General features: G+C 40.4%; 1 protein-coding gene across 1 annotated transcript in view; it reads left to right on the plus strand.

Moving 5' to 3' along the window:
• The window catches only part of CSMD1 (CUB and Sushi multiple domains 1), a 1,974,400-nt gene that overhangs the window by 1,263,438 nt on the left and 694,030 nt on the right, over positions 1-16,932 (plus strand). The window contains exon 7 of the mRNA XM_088479751.1: positions 1,316-1,393. Coding sequence (XP_088335877.1) covers positions 1,316-1,393 — 78 coding nt within the window. The remainder of the gene's footprint in view (positions 1-1,315; positions 1,394-16,932) is intronic.

Consider the following 16,932-nt stretch of genomic DNA (forward strand, 5'->3'; position numbering starts at 1 on the left):
AACAAACAATTAATAATCACAATCTACTTTTGTACCAATATTGCAGAAAGAGGTGCATCAATGCCAATTAAAGCAATATAATCTGAGGATTGTACCTTTCTATAAGTCCTGGTGTATTTTAATGTATGTTTTTTTAGAATATTATTGTCTGTTTTGTGTAATAAAGTCTAAAATTTTCGCCTATTACATGTCCAAATCCTTTAGGTCTGGTACATGTGACACACTCTTCAAATTTCAGCACTTTTTTTGTCACAATTTGTATGTCATTCATATAATTGTATATTACTGGTAAAATAAATAAAAGTTAAGTTTGAATTGGTTATATACATAACCCAATTAGAGTGCCCCCAGATTTGAGGGACCCTTTTCTTTCTCTACTCCCATTAAGTTTAATCTACAGTAACTGCTCTTGGGGAGCACCACCACTACAAGACTTTCTCATATAATACATATCTGCCCAAAACACAGTATAATAGTTTGATACGTCAATAAAATAGTTGGTGTGGAAATCAACCCCCCTTTTTTCAGATATCAGATTCAGTTCCCATATAAAACAGTGTATCAATTGCAGATTCTGAAATGGGTTTGTCCTGAATCCAGTGTGTGTCTTTGTGGATAAAGAGCAACTGTATAAGGAAAAGGCAGTTGAAACACAACTCATGTTCTGCCTGGACTTCATCAAACGAGCACTTGTAAATCATTATTACACTTTTTTTAAATTAAGGGCAGGAATAACATGGAACATGTTTTCCTTACTAAAAATGGATATAGATAAAAAAGTGACAAAAAATAAACACATATAAAAATAAAACTAGATCATATTTTCCATGTGAATCATTCATAATGAATGTGACCAATTTAACTTTTAGCACATGCACCCCCTAATTTATGTTTACCATATTCCAGCTCCAACTTTCTCCTACACTGAGGCTTTGTGCACACAGTAGACATATTTGGTATTGCTATACTAAGGTGAAATGTTTATATTGTGTGGTCATTTCTGATGATCTACTAATCTGAATTAACATTGTTAATTTATATGAACTCCATGAATTGCCCTAAACAAATTATGAGATTCAGCAAAGTAAAAAATATTTTTAAGTGATTTCAAGAACATGCAAAAAAACAATCTTGAATGTTGATCTATCATTAACTGGTTAATTTTGGACTATGTGAACAATTTACTATTAATAGACTAAACTTTTTTATTTTATACAGCTAATCGAATAACCATTTACAGAAAGGATAAAATTAATTGTTGATTCAAGGAAGATAATTTGGTCTAACCGTCTAATACATGTGCTTATTTTTGCAGTAAAAAAGGCAATCGAACTGAAATCTAGAGGTGTAAAGATGTTGCCCAGCAAAGAAAGTAACCACAAGAATTCTGTCTGTAAGTCATTGTCATACTTCCAGTATTACCTCTTTCAAGTTGTCATGTAGTGTTTATGCTCAGACTTTGTATAACAATTTTTCAGGGCAAGTAGAGCAACAGAAAACCCCCAGATATGTACCAATGTGGAATATAAAAAAATTAGATACTGACTAACTTGCTTAGCATACTCTGTTACATTGTTCTTCATTCCCAGCACTTAATATGTCTGGCACTAGGGCAAGACTAGCCATCGGGCTCTTCTGGCAAATGCAGAATAGCGAATGGCCACAGGGCCGGCCGAGGAGGGTGGAAGTGCCCCCGCCCTCCACCCCATGCCACCGATACAGGTTATGTGCTTAGGGGGAGGGCTGTCATGGCAGTGATGGGCCAGGAAGAGACAGGTCCCTGTGTCTAGCGGCACGCCCCCTTCATGAGCGCACGCGCCTAAGGTGCATGCACAGGGCAGACTGCCAGGGCTGAACTACAGCCCCAATCTGTCCCTGCCTGGCACCCACAGTCCAATTTCAAATATACTGTATACTGCCATAAATAACAGTTTTGTTGCAGTGAACCTGCATAAAAAGATCATAGTTATTATGTGCCATCACTTTATGAGCACATAACACAGCCCCAAACTATATTCTACACTATGGAACAACATGAGTTTACAGGTCTAAAGCAAAACAATTTGTAAACATAGTGACATTTACATATGGTACTATATTTATAGCTAAATAAATGTACTCTATGTAGCCTGAATGACTCAAAGTAGTTAATTAAATGAAGCTGTTTTGTGTTGTTAATGAAACCTTTCTACAGTCATGTGTAGTGTACAGTATACAGTATCTTAACTTGCCCAACACAAAATAATACAGGTGACTGTAAGAACTATTACATTTATTGCATATAATATTGTAGAGCTGTATTTATGAATTTTTCTTAAATGCCAGAAACCATTCATTCATTTATTAGCAGATGTTTCTTGAAAAAGTGGAAACTAAACTCGATCTGGTTTTTGTTTTTGGAGCTAATATACTTTTGGGAAGTGCCCAATAGCATTTTGTGGATTTGTTTTGTCCTTCTAACTTTGTGATTACTACATGATTTCAATGAGTTTTGTCATTTACATTGGATTATACTGTATGCCCACATAAATGTCATAATTATTCTGGTAATGACACGAATAACAACTGGAAAAGCAAATAGCCCATTTAAATAAAGTTTTTTAATTATTATTTTTTTACCACTTAAAGAAGAAAATAAAATGTATGAAGACAAATTCAAACCACTGCTCCTTCACTTGTTTTATTCAGTTCTGGGAAATTTAGCAGGCAATTAATGAGTTTATGTAGACTTTTATCAAAGATATTATTGTTTTGTTGCTATGGCCAGTTATGTAAATGTTCTGCTAGTTTTCATCCAAAACAATTTAGACATGGAGGGTTTGGACTCTGACCAGTACTAAGAAATAGGTTGCCAATTTGTTCTCTCTAATACTCAGCTGAGTGACTACAGCCAAAATTTAAATATCATTTTTGTCAAGATAGCAAATATTATACTGCTGGCAATGGTTTAAATATTTGTGAGTTCAAAACATTAGGCATAATATGTAAACTACAACAATTAAATTTTATGCTTCCTTTTGCTCTACAAAATGACAGTTTTATGAAGCTATACCCAATTTTTAGGCACGGTCTGAAGAGCTATCACTTGATAAATAGTTTTGCCATGTTTCACACAAAACAGCAGTTAGCAGACAGTCCAGCAGTATTCAACTAGACACTAAAATATTATACAAATCCTTTATAAAAAATCTAAGCCTGTTATTGTTTTCAAAGAAACAAAATTATATTTCTCTATAAACTGGATTCACATCTGAATTCTAACACTGTAGATTTGCCATAGTTATTTCAATTAACAGTTCCCTGTTAATGGGTTTTTCCAACTTGATTAGGTGCTGTACACAGTATGTTGTTATAGATTATATTACACTGAGTGTATGACTTTTGAAAGGTGCTATAATTGTTACAAAGATATCAAATATGATTATTATTATTTTTTTGTATATACTGCACCTCCAAGTGACTGTACCCCTGTACAGGAAAAATTTATATTAATACAGAAAACCAATACAAAACAAAAAGGTGTAAAGCAACACTATAATGGGGGAAAAAAAGTGAGTTACAGTTTTCAACAGTAGCATTCAATAACCTGGTGCCTTGGGAAGGACAGACAGATTGGGTCAAAGGCTCTAAGTAGAACACTTGAGAAATGGATAGTGCAGAGTGAGGACCAACTCCTCTTCTCATGAGCTCTTCTCATGAGAAGAGGAGCTCTTCTCATGAGAGATTACAATCTAGGGAGTTTCTATCTTTGCAGAATTTTAATCTTGTTCTCTCCCCTAACAAAATGTAGTTGGCAAAGAAAAAATAAAGGGTAATTTTGGAAGTAGTATTTGATCAAAAGCATTCAGTTCATGGTAACGATTCTGGATTTAAACCTCTATATGCTCCTGCCTATACCTTCTAAATCCTGCCTATACGTTCTAGAATTGTCGCTATTTGCGTACACAGTCATACAGTAAATAAATGCCTTCAGACTTTGAAATGTGTTTCCAACGCACAAAAAGGTTTTATTCAACATAAAAACAGTAGGTTACATGCTGTGATCTAAAGACAATTTAGCGCAAAGAAATCATACAGACCCAAGGTACAGTTATTAAATACGCACGCGCTCTGGGACCAGTTACCGGCATCAACAAGAAACCTCCGTCAACAGCATCAGCAGGAAGACTCCAGATTGGGGTCTGAATGCGCATATATACCCTTACAGGGATAAGCAATACAATAGGCAAGTTTGGCATGATTCCATTGGTTCTCCGTCACGGTGCTTCTGTTACAGGACATTTAACAGGTCGATTCAAATGGACACAGGTCAGCCTCCAACAGCCCTTTGTCTCCTTTTTCCCGCCGCATGCAAATCTAAGCTGCTAACATTACATAGTACATTTTAGTGTTTTAACTCTCTACAGTACATAAGTTGCGAACGCATGTTGTGATCTTCTCACCGATGACACCGGAAAGCTGTTGAGACAGAGTAGATCAGTACAACACCAAACACGGTTTGCTTATCATGTATTAAACCTTAGATATCAAATGGTCTTTATTTCACAACATTAGTAATAAATGAATAAACCTTGAATATTGCACTTTGAAGCTATGGAACCTTTTATATGAGTGTGCAGTGTGTAAGTATTAGGGGTCTGGGAAAAGACGCTAGTTAGATTTATGTAATGAGGACTTTTAACTTAGGGAAGATGCGTATGCATGAAGCTAATAAACAGCGTCCTTATGCGGGGTATTATGCATTTGTTAATGTGTGTATTTTAATGTGTGTATGGGGGTATGGTGAAATATGCGATCGCATGATGCTAATAATAGCATCGCCATATGTACTTACATATGTCATTTCTTTAGTCATACATGACACTAATGGTTTTATACCTAATGCTCAGAACAAGAAAAGTACAGTTTATGAACAATTGTTATAAGGAATATATTTCATAAACAATTGCTCAGTCTTCAGGTAATCTTACGGTACCTAATTGTTCTCCTAATCAGTCCATTAGTACTTATACAGTCCTTACTTTTCTAATGCTGGGCATACACTATACAATTATCTGTCAGATATCTGTCCAATCTGGCTGGTTGGAATGAAAACCTGGTAAAGTATGGGAGCAAATGACAGTCGATCATATGGCTTTAAACACTGGAAAACAGACAAAAAACAATTGTTCAAATTGCTTAAATTCGTCTGTTTTAACCAATTTGTCTGAATGACCATTTTTGGCTGTTTTCCAGTGTTTGTGAGCAAATGGTCGATTGTCATTTGCTCCCATACATTACCAGGTTTTCATTTTGAACAGCCAGATTGGACAGATATCTGACAGATAATTGTATAGTATATGCCCAGCATTAAATATAAATCCATGAAATTTGCCGTTCAATTAAAGAACTAGAATGAGAGCAGCAAAGGATTGCTAATTAGAAATACAAATTCTTATAATTTTTAGAACAATTTTGTGTTAGCATTTCTAACAATTCCACTATATTAGGCAACAGTATTACATTTCTATAGCTAATTAACATATTTTTCTTGCTAAGCTCAGTTTGAACATTTCTATATATGAATTATATTTTAATCATAATCTTAATACTGTATATGCATCATTTCTGATGAAAACAGCACAAAATGTATGCAGAATGCTTGAACATTTAATTATGCAACATTCATGCAAGGTGTAAATAATGAAAGTAAACAGATGTATTTGAAGCTTATAGTTGTACAAATACCATTAATTCATTACATGACTCCATAAATATTTAACATTAACCTTACTGTATATAATGAAGAAGAAAAACGTTAATGTAGTATAATTTTTACATATTTGTACTGCCAATAAACACCATCTGAGAACAATTTGCTGTAATTGCATTTTGAAAATGAAGAAGTTTCTCCATTCCTTATTAATATTTAGCCACCACCTGCATAATTTAGCTGATTTTACTTCCGAAACCAGCTTTCAACTGAGTGTTAGCATGCAGAACATAGCCAAGTTACCTACAGCATAACCAAGTAAGTGGGTGACAAGTACTAATATGTCCATCTGTGATAGATGTGATAGCTTCCTGCAGTACAACAACCTATAAGTGCACTGGAAGATCTGTCTCTTAATAACACTCCACTGGCCTACACGTTCCACTAAACTGTGCTATTCAGCATGTGATTTCACATTATAGCCCTTGATTGCACTATGATGTTCTATTATAACACACTGTGTGTGTGCCAAGCTTTCTGGAGAGAAAATATGAAGCATTGTAAAAGATGTTATGAAGAACATGTCCCCTTAACTAACTACAACTGGTGTTACATCAGATTTGAATTTATAAATGTGAAATATTTTGCACAGAACCATAGGAGTTGTAATTGGGGGGCAAGGGGCCAGCTCACCCAGCCCCATCAAAAAAAACATCTGAATGGCGCTGGTCGTGAACAGTCAGGTGCTGTGGTTTATAGCAAAGGGCTGCATAGCCCCTGCATTGCAAGAAGGAGGTGTAATGTGTGGTCTTTAAGTTAAAAGACCACACATTAAACCTCCTCCTCGACTGTGTAGTGCAGGGGTTGTGCAGCCTGTTACTATATACCACATCCCCTGACCGTCCACATCCGCCGCTCCAGTCCTGGCCTGCATTGATCTTCCCCTTCAGCTACAGAGGACCCAGGCCGGACATGATGTAGAGTGAGGACAGAAGTGCAGTTCCATGGCCACGGCGGTTTCATGCCCACAGTGCTTCGGTGCAACAGATACATTGGGGTTGGGGTGAAGGGGGTGGTGAGGGGAGGAACAATTTTATGTTGCCCCCACCAACATAAAATCATACTGATGCCCCTGCACAGAACTACATTACATTATATCTTAGATCACAATGTTATATTACCTGCTGCTTGTGAAATGCGACTGCTAGACTGTTCAGGAAAAATACATTGTAAATATTATATGCTGGCTATCATGTCCTTTGACCAGGAGCAGATTTTACCTGTCCTGCAGCCCCCCCCCCCCAGTAAAATTCACCTCCTGCAGGACCTGCCTAACAACAGCAGTGACTTCCAATTGGTAGCGCTCCCTGCTAATTACAGTGGAACAGGCAGTCCCAGGGAGAGGTGTTTTCTCCCTTGGGACTGCCAGTCCAGACTTGTGATGGTATAAAAGATAGACAGTTAAAAGGCTGACAATGTCTAGATAGACACCAGATGTTAGACAGGCAATAGGTCAACAGGGACAAAAGGTTGACACACTAAAGGTCGATATAGAAGAAGGTCAACAGGTACAAATGGTCGACAGGGTCATAATTAGGGGTGTGCACCGGCCACTTTTCGTGTTTTGTGTTTTGGTTTTGGATCTGGATCTTTCTTCGTGTTTTGGATCTGGATTGGTTTTGCCAAAACCACCCTTCCGTGTTTTGGGTTCTGGGTTTTGTGTTTTAGATCTGTATTTTTTTTTTAAAAAAGCATAAAAACAGCTAAAATCACAGAATTTGTGTGTTTTTCTGCTCCTATGCTATTATTAACCTCAATAACCTTAATTTACACTCATTTCCAGTCTATTCTGAACACCTCACACCTCACAATAGTGTTTTTATATCAAAAAGGTTGCACCGAGGTAGCTGGATGACTATGCAAAGAGATACGAGTGGGCGGCACAAACACGTGGTCCATCTAGGAGTTACACTGCAGTGGCAGACAGGATGGCAGTTTGAAAAACTAGGCCCCAAACAGTACATAATTCAAAGAAAAAAAAGAGGTGCAAGATGGAATTGTCCTTGGGCCCTCCCACCCACCCTTATGTTGTATAAACAGGACATGCACACTTTAACAAACCAAACATTTCAGTGCCAGGGTCTGCCACACGACTGTGGCTGAAATGATTGGTTCGTTTGGGCCCCCACAAAACAAGCTGGCAATTAATCTGGCCCTGCACAAACTGGCTCTACGGAGGCAAGATGTCGTCCTCATCCTCCTCATCCACCGATTCTTCACCCTCTTCAGTGTTGTGTACATCCTCATCCTCACAGAGTATTAATTCATCCCCGCTGGAATCCACAACCACAGGTCCCTCTGTACTTTCTGGAGGCTGGTCTCCCTGGAAGAGTTGATAATTCATTTTATGAACATCATCTTCATCACATTTTGTGGCAGCAACCTCCTACACCTTTCGCTGACAAGGTTCCCGGCTGCACTAAACACTCTTTTGGAGTACACACTGGAGGGGGGCAACTCAGGTAAAATAGAGCCAGTTTGTACAGGGGCCTCCAAATTGCTTCTTTTTCCTGCCAGTACAGGTACGGACTGTCTGACATGCCTACTTGGATGCTGTCACCGATGTAATCCTTTAACAGACGGACGCACGCTTGTCGCTGCTGCTTTAAGGATGCAGGTGTGGCTACAGCCCACACATTTCACAAAGACAGAAAAAAAAAGAAGAATTTTTTTATTGTTTGTGGAGTGCACTTTGAGGGTTACACCACCCTTTAACAGACAGATGCACGTGTGTCACTGCTGCTTTGAGGATGCAAGTGCGGCTACAGCCCACACAATTCACAAAGACAGAAAAAAAAAGAATTTTTTTATTGTTTGTGGAGCGCACTTTGAGGGTTACACCACCCTTTAACAGACAGATGCACGCTTGTCGCTGCTGCTTTAAGGATGCTGGTGCAGCTACAGCCCACACATTTCACAAAGAGAAAAAAAAAATGTTTATTGTTTGTGGAGCGCACTTTGAGGGTTACACCACCCTTTAACAGACAGACGCGCGCTTGTCGCTGCTACTTTGAGGATGCAGGTGGAATCTAGACGGGATTTGGAACCGGGGACACACTACCTCCATCAATTGTCTAAATCCCACTGCACTAGTGGCGGATACCGGATGCACGTCTAACACCAACATAGCAGTCAAGGCCTCAGTTATACGTTTAGCTTCAGGATGACTGCTGTCGTACTTCATCCTCATCGCTAGGGACTGTTGGAGGGTCAATTGTTTAGTAAAAGTAGTGGTGTTCCTACTTCCTCTCTGGGATGATGAACAACTCCCAGCAGCAGCAACAGCACTAGGAGGAAGTGGTTCTTGATCTTTCCCTATTTTATTTTTATCGGAGAAAGTTTGGTCCTCCATTTATGTTATATTGATATATACGTGCGGCTAAGGCGCACACAAACACAGAAAATATTTTTTTATTTTTGCTGGAGAGTAGTGCACTTTGTGGGTTACACCACCCTTTAAGAAATGAGCCAGTCGACTCTTTACTTATGGGACACAGGCGCACGCTTGGCGCTGCTCCTTTGTTGATGCACGTGCAGCCACAGTGCACACAATTCACAAACACAGAAAATATTTGTTTATTTGGTTTGGAGTGTACTTTGGGGGTTACAGCACCCTTTAACGGTCAAGCCAGCCGGCCCTTTACTTATGGCACAGGCGCATGCTTGGCACTACTTTGTTGATGCACGTGCGGCTACTGCGCACACAATTCACAAACACAGAAAATATTTTTTTATTTGGTTTGGAGTGTACTTTGGGGGTTACAGCACCCTTTAACGGTCAAGCCAGCCGGCCCTTTACTTATGACACAGGCGCGCGCTTGGCACTACTTTGTTGATGCCCGTGCGGCTACTGCGCACACAATTCACAAACACAGAAAATATTTTTTTATTTGGTTTGGAGTGTACTTTGGGGGTTACAGCACCCTTTAACGGTCAAGCCAGCCGGCCCTTTACTTATGACACAGGCGCACGCTTGGCACTACTTTGTTGATGCACGTGCGGCTACTGCGCACACAATTCACAAACACAGAAAATATTTTTTTATTTGGTTTGGAGTGTACTTTGGGGGTTACAGCACCCTTTAATGGTCAAGCCAGCCGGCCGTTTACTTATGACACAGGCGCACGCTTGTTGATGCACGTGCGGCTACTGCGCACACAATTCACAAACACAGAAACAATTTTTTTATTTGGTTTGGAGTGTACTTTGGGGGTTACAGCACCCTTTAACGGTCAAGCCAGCCGGCCATTTACTTATGACACAGGCGCACGCTTGGCACGACTTTGTTGATGCACGTGCGGCTACTGCGCACACATTTCCCAAACACAGAAAATATTTTTTAATTTGGTTTGGAGTGTACTTTGGGGGTTACAGCACCCTTTAACGGTCAAGCCAGCCGGCCCTTTACTTATGACACAGGCGCACGCTTGGCACTACTTTGTTGATGCACGTGCAGCTACTGCGCACACAATTCACAAACACAGAAAATATTTTTTTATTTGGTTAGGACTGGAGTGTACTTTGGGGGTTACAGCACCCTTTAATGGTCAAGCCAGCCGGCCCTTTACTTATGACACAGGCGCACGCTTGGCACTACTTTGCTGATGCACGTGCAGCTACTGCGCACACAATTCACAAACACAGAAAATATTTTTTTGATTTGGTTTGGAGTGTACTTTGGGGGTTACAGCACCCTTTAATGGTCAAGCCAGCCGGCCCTTTACTTATGACACAGGCGCACGCTTGGCACTACTTTGTTGATGCACATGCGGCTACTGCGCTCACAATTCACAAACACAGAAAAAAAATATTTTTTAGCACTTGGGGGGAGCACCCCTGATGGACAGAGAGCACCCCCTGGACAACACTACAGCACCCCTTTAGGACTGGGACACTGCACAGGACTTTTGAGTGGACACAGCCCCTATTGACAACTGACTGCACAACACAGTCCAGCCAGCCCCTATGGACTTTGAACTAGTGGACACAGCCCCTATTAACAACATCAGCACAGCACAACACAGCCAGCCCCTATGGACTTTGAAGTAGTGGACACAGCCCCTATGGACAACAGCAGCACAGCGCAGCACAGCACAGCACAACACTACTCTGCACTACACTACACTACACAGCCCAGCCAGCCCTAACTCCCACCCTCCCTCTTCACTGTCCACAGCCGAGTGAGAAAATGGCGCCAACGCGGGTACCTTATATAGGATCCAAAACCCGCGAGACCCGGAAGGCGGGATGATGATGTTTTGCCTCGATTTCAGATCTGAGTCAGGCGGGAAAAGTCGAGCCTGACTCGGATCGGCCTCGGATCGGGGGGGCTCGGGGGGGTTCGGATTTCAGAAATCCGAACCCGCTCACCCCTAGTCATAATGTCAACACTAAAATGGTCGACTACAAATAGTCAACAGATTTTTTTTCTAACCCTAATGTTTACCCTAACCCTCTCCTTTGTGCCTAACCCTAACCTTCCCTCCTGGTGCCTAACCCTAACCATCAGGGAAGGTGCTTGACCGTAACCATCCTTTCTAGTGCCTAACCATAACCCTCCCTCATGGTGCCTAACCCTAACCATTTGGATAAGTGTCTATCCCTAACCGTCTGGATAAGTGCCTAAGCCTAACCCTCCAGTTAGTGCATAACCCTAACAAAAAAAATGTTTAGACCATTTGTGTGTAGACCATTTTCATGTCAAACTTTTTACCCTGTTGACCATTTGTAAGCGTCGACCTTAACTATGTTGACCCTTTGCCCCTGTCAACATTTTTTCCCTGTCATCCAGGGCTGGTGCTACCATTAGGCAGCTTTAAGCTTTAAGGGTGCCGGCCACTGTAGGGCACCACAGAGTCCACAAAAAAGAAAAACTAAGGGATGCCTTTTTCAGTCCCCACAAGCCTCCAGATCTCCCCCAGCCCTTGGCATTGCACTCACATCTGTCAGTGCAGTAAAATCAGAACTCAGAAGCCGTGATGTCAGCCCTTTCTCTGCATGCATTCCCCTCCTTGCCTCTGGTACTGACAGCCTGCCACTCACATAGGGAGCTCCACCCTCCTAAGCAACACAAGGAACTGCTGCTGAAGCTGAACGGAGCCAGGTAAGGTATGTCTGTTATGCCTTTTTGATGAGGGGAGAGAGGAGAGGGAGAGGGAGAGAGAGAGTTTGTGTGTGTGAGCTTAATGAGTGCTGACAGGATGAGTGTGGTTTAGTGAATGCTAGCATGGTGAATGTGTGTTTGTGTATTAAGGAGTCCTGGCAGGGTGAGTGTGTGTGTGTGGTGGAGTGGAGTGATAATGGGTTCTGACATACAGTATAATCATGTAATTGTTGCCCATATGTTTGTATTCATTGCATGGGGCAACATATAATAATCAACTTCAAGCAATATATATTTAATCAGTTACGCATGGTTTAACTGGGAGTATTAACTTCATCGTATCTTTACACATTACCATAATTCTTCAGACACTCTTTCATTTGGAGAAGACTGATACTAGGGGGCCTATTCATAATGTTAATTATCGGGGTCCAATTAAGTGCTACTCTATTAAGTGCTTCCACTACCAAAATACTGCAGCATGGCTAATTGTTTCTCCACCGTATGCTTGCCGTAACATTTCATGAGTTTTATTTCCACTTTATCCAAGTTTAACACAAAATTCAATTACACATCTCTGACGTAATCTCACAGACACGTCTTTCTTATCCGCCATGACAAAACATATGAAGATCTTCCACTCATTGTGACCAAACAAAGTAGTCTACAACAGTCCAACTGCAGGTTTAGACACTTCAAGGTATGAGCTTCACAATATCTAGCATAGCGTTGCCACGTCTACCTATGGGACAGAGGGCCTCATTCAGAGGCGGTCGGAGGATGCAAGCGGTCGCTCAGAAACTGGGCGGCCGCTTGCATCCTGACCGTCCGCCTCTGTTTTGGTCATTAGGCTGTGGGTTTACACCCACAGCTCTAACGACCGCTAGGGTGATGGTCGCTATGGTCAGAGACCACCGCGACCATTGGGGCTTACGACGAGACCCTAGGGTACGGTCTCACTTGTTGTAAGCCCCGGAGAGTGGGCTGCCACCCCCCCGGCCCGCCTTCTAAATGGGGCGAGCTGTCAATCAACAGCGACAGAGACCAGCTACGACTGGTGCTGTCAGTCGTAGTGGGTCTCACGCATGCGCACGAAGGAGCTGGCTCCCTCGTGCGCATGCGCACTTGAGAAACATCGAGGCGGCCGTGCGGTCGTAGACCGTACGGCCGCCTTTGAATGAAGGCCAGAGAAACAGAGGCAGTCTCAATACTTTTCAATCAGCTCTCGTATATATGTGTGTATATATATATATATATATATATAAACTTTCCTCTGTATTAGGGAAAATATATGATGAAAATCTTAGATTATACCTTATCAAGTATCATAATGTACAGTTATAATAAGATTCTTGCACTTAGATAAACAGTTACAATTTGGCAATCAAAAAGAAACCTTAAAGGAACTAATCCTTCAAAGAAAATGGAAGGAGGCTTGGAGCGCAAGATGCATACAGCACATGTGCGGTATGGAAGCGATGGCTAAATTGAAAAGGCTATAAATAACCAACAGCGGGGGTATTGATGGTGACTGAGGAAGCCGCAGAGTGTTTAATGCAGGCAGAGAAACACGTTATACTACCCCAAATATCCAGGAAAGGCAAAGTGCTGGCTTATGCTGTAATACCGCTGAAGCTCTGTCCAGATTAAAAGCAGTAACTAACGTTATTCCTCCTGAGTAGCTGTATACTTGGAAAACACCAACAGCTGGAGGTAAATAAAATGTTTTTCCTGCATCTATTTGAGACTTTCTGCCTATACATCATCAATCTGAAAACCACATTTGAACAATTTGAAGATTTATTGACCGATTTTAGGATTTCCCAATTTAGCAATCTGCACCCATACATTACAGATCTTTTTCAGTGATTTGCAGATCGATTGCAGCAAACACAGATCTGCCAATCTTCAAAGGCCCATCATTTTACTAGTATCGGTCTGCAAATCATGTCCATACACTAGCAATCTACAGCCCCAATCGATCTGGGAAATCCAACATGTTGGACAATCTGATTTAACAATTCCAATGACTTTTTGGTTGCAATCTGTGATCTGTGAAGCCCATACATTGCAGATTTTTATACACAATCGATTGCAAATTGCAGAATTGCCACAATCGATTGCTGATGTATGGGGGCCTTTACACAAAGGAGCTAAAGTGTATATACCTCAATTGGTATGTGAAACTGTATATCTTTTTGGACAATACCAAAGAGCCAATATACTGTATGTGCGTCAAATCAGTATGTGAGACTATTTCTTTATCAGAGCTCTATTGGGACAGAACTAAATTTTTGCCACATTATCAAGTTTTTATTTAAGTATATCAACTAGGGATTAGTAAGTCAATATTATTATGTGTGGCCAATTATACATGAATCAGTGGATCCAGTGATTATGAATTGATCTAATGAGAGACTCAAGTATGTTTTTTTATATAATTTTTAAATGTTGTTTTATGTGTATATGTATACTTATTCCAAAACTGTTTTTATGCTATTAACTATTACGGCTTAATTGGTTTATTAATAAGAGGTTAATAAATTATTTTTCTACTAGTTGTATAGAGCTTCCATTTTCTTTGAAGGATTAGTTCCTTTAAGGTTCTTTTTGGTTGTCATATATAGCAGGGGCCCAATACCGTCTTGGGAGATGCAAAATAACTAACTGTGTGTATATTGACACCAGTAAGAAAAGCGCCCTATTATCTGGTTGTGTTAGTTACATTTTGGACCTACATTTTTTACTGTGAATTATTTTTGCAGAACATAAAATGGCATGAAATGCATGAGATATAAGATTTACTTAATGTAAAAAAAACATCTTAATGGGCCACAGGATTGATCAATTCCGGTTATAGATTATTTTATAAAATAACATATTAAAACAATAGACAAATGTTAGTAACGTAAAGCTAAAAAGAAGGGTCTGGGCTGCAGATCCTAATTTAAACATAATAAGAGGTGCTAGCATGCTGAGACCTGTAGTTCTAATACAGAAAAAAGTGTTTAGAGTGTGCGTCTGCATTTTCCCCTAAGAATACTGATTATCAAAATATATATAATAAACTGTAACAATTAACATGGTTTTATAATAAGGTTCTTAGTACATGTTTGGCCAAAGATGTTTGCCACCTACCATGTCAAGGTGAACCTGGGTGCTTAACATCCCTAATACTGATACATTATATAAATTTACCTAGGACTTACCATTAATAGTGCCCATTACATGTGTGTACGGCAATGCACAGGACTCATACTAATTACAATCACCTGGGACAGGTAGAAGGAGTGCCAGCCCAGGAGAAGGGGTCTCACCTTCAAGTGTACCTTAAACACACACATACATAGGAAAAAGGCAGGTTGGGCTGCCCAGTAGCTGTAATTAAAGTTTGCATTTTCTTTACTGATAATATATCCCTATCAAGAGTACAATATATTATATTGTTCCCACTAATCATACCATTTTAGTAAATATAATATAGAAATTAAACTCTATAACAATCATCTATAAAAATTTAATATCAGTAGCAATGTTTATAAGAGGCACAGTAATTCTCATTCACAAGTCACAAGGGATTGATATTTTGTAAACAGTCCATAAGGGTGCTTTGTGAACATAAATGACACATCTTAAACTTACTGCCCATAGGCTATCTTCTGTGCTGTTTTATGCCTATGAGCATGCTACAGTAACTGATGACCAGGTGCAGATATAGAACTGTGAAACAAATATAGCTGTGCAGTGGACTGTATGAGGCCACCAGGGGAAGGGTTGCACCAGGTTAGGTAGCCAGTCCAGATATGAAGAAAACAGACTTCAATTTGAGTACAGTGTAAAATACAGCATCAGAGACAGACTGCCAATGACAAAATGGATTCAAAATGGCAGCCACCCAACCCCTGAATGCCACACTAACCAAAGCAGAGCAACAGGAGCCAGCAAGAAGGCTCAACCTAGCTGCCAGAGCATCGGAGATCACAGCAGGGAGCCAGGAGATAGCAGCAGACAAGTGCTGCACCGATGAACAGCCAAGGATGAGATCAGGGGCACCAGGTATATCAGAGAACTTGGTGACTCAATACAACTGCCAGCATGCAGGTAATTGCCACACAGGGAGTCCAATGCGTTACCCTAGGGAAGGAGTAGGGTATTTCCATTTCCAGGTGCAAAAGGTAAGCATGGGGACTGCCAGAGAAACAGGATTTTGCACAGGATAGACACAGGAAAGGTGGCAAGATTCTGCCTACTTCAAGGCTTTGCCCCTCTTGGTCTATAAAGGGTTTAACAAAAGTATAAATATGCCAATTTTACACCTGGTGTTAATGACTAGTAGCTAACCAAGTATACTGATAGGAGAGCAACACTTGATATATAGAATTGTATTTACTTTTTTCTCATGCTTGCAATATGGGAGTACATGCATCAGATTCCTGTCCAATTCTACATCAGGCCAAATGTCTGTTACACCCAATAGATAGCAATTACCAGTGCAAACATAACATGTGCAAATTATCCTCCATTTTAAAAAAAGTAAAACGTACAACCCTCATTTTTCCTTAGGCCAATTCAATAAAAATAATTGAAAAGTTAGGAAAAAAAAAGTAAAAACCCATCAGTTTAGAGCTACCCGCCTATCATCCAACACTAAGTGCCTGATTCAGAAGTGGACACAACTGTATGCAGTGGTAATATTCAAATGCTAGTTTCAGCTTCCACTTGTGTACAAGTGCAAAACCTGAGATGCCCACTATGACTGCCTGTGGACAGTGCAAATCTACTGATGGACTCAAACACTCCACCATTGGTGCACCATGGTGATCAACAGCAATACTTACAATGTCATATGGCTGGCACAGTGTCTCTTGAACCTTCTGTAAACAGTCACCCCCCAGTCCGTACAGTTTTTCCATTCTGCTTTCTCCAACCCCCTTTTGGTTTCTTTTATAAATACTGTTCTCCTTTTCTTTCTTTTTCTTTTCTTCTTGTATGTCTCTGGCCAAGCTGATCATCTTCTGTGCTCCTCTACTCTTAGCACATGCAGTAAAGTAGGGATGTTATTGCTGGTTAGCAGCAA

Source organism: Taudactylus pleione, unplaced genomic scaffold (genome assembly GCF_031769625.1).
Source record: "Taudactylus pleione unplaced genomic scaffold, aTauple2 ptg000244l, whole genome shotgun sequence".
Taxonomy (NCBI): domain Eukaryota; kingdom Metazoa; phylum Chordata; class Amphibia; order Anura; family Myobatrachidae; genus Taudactylus; species Taudactylus pleione.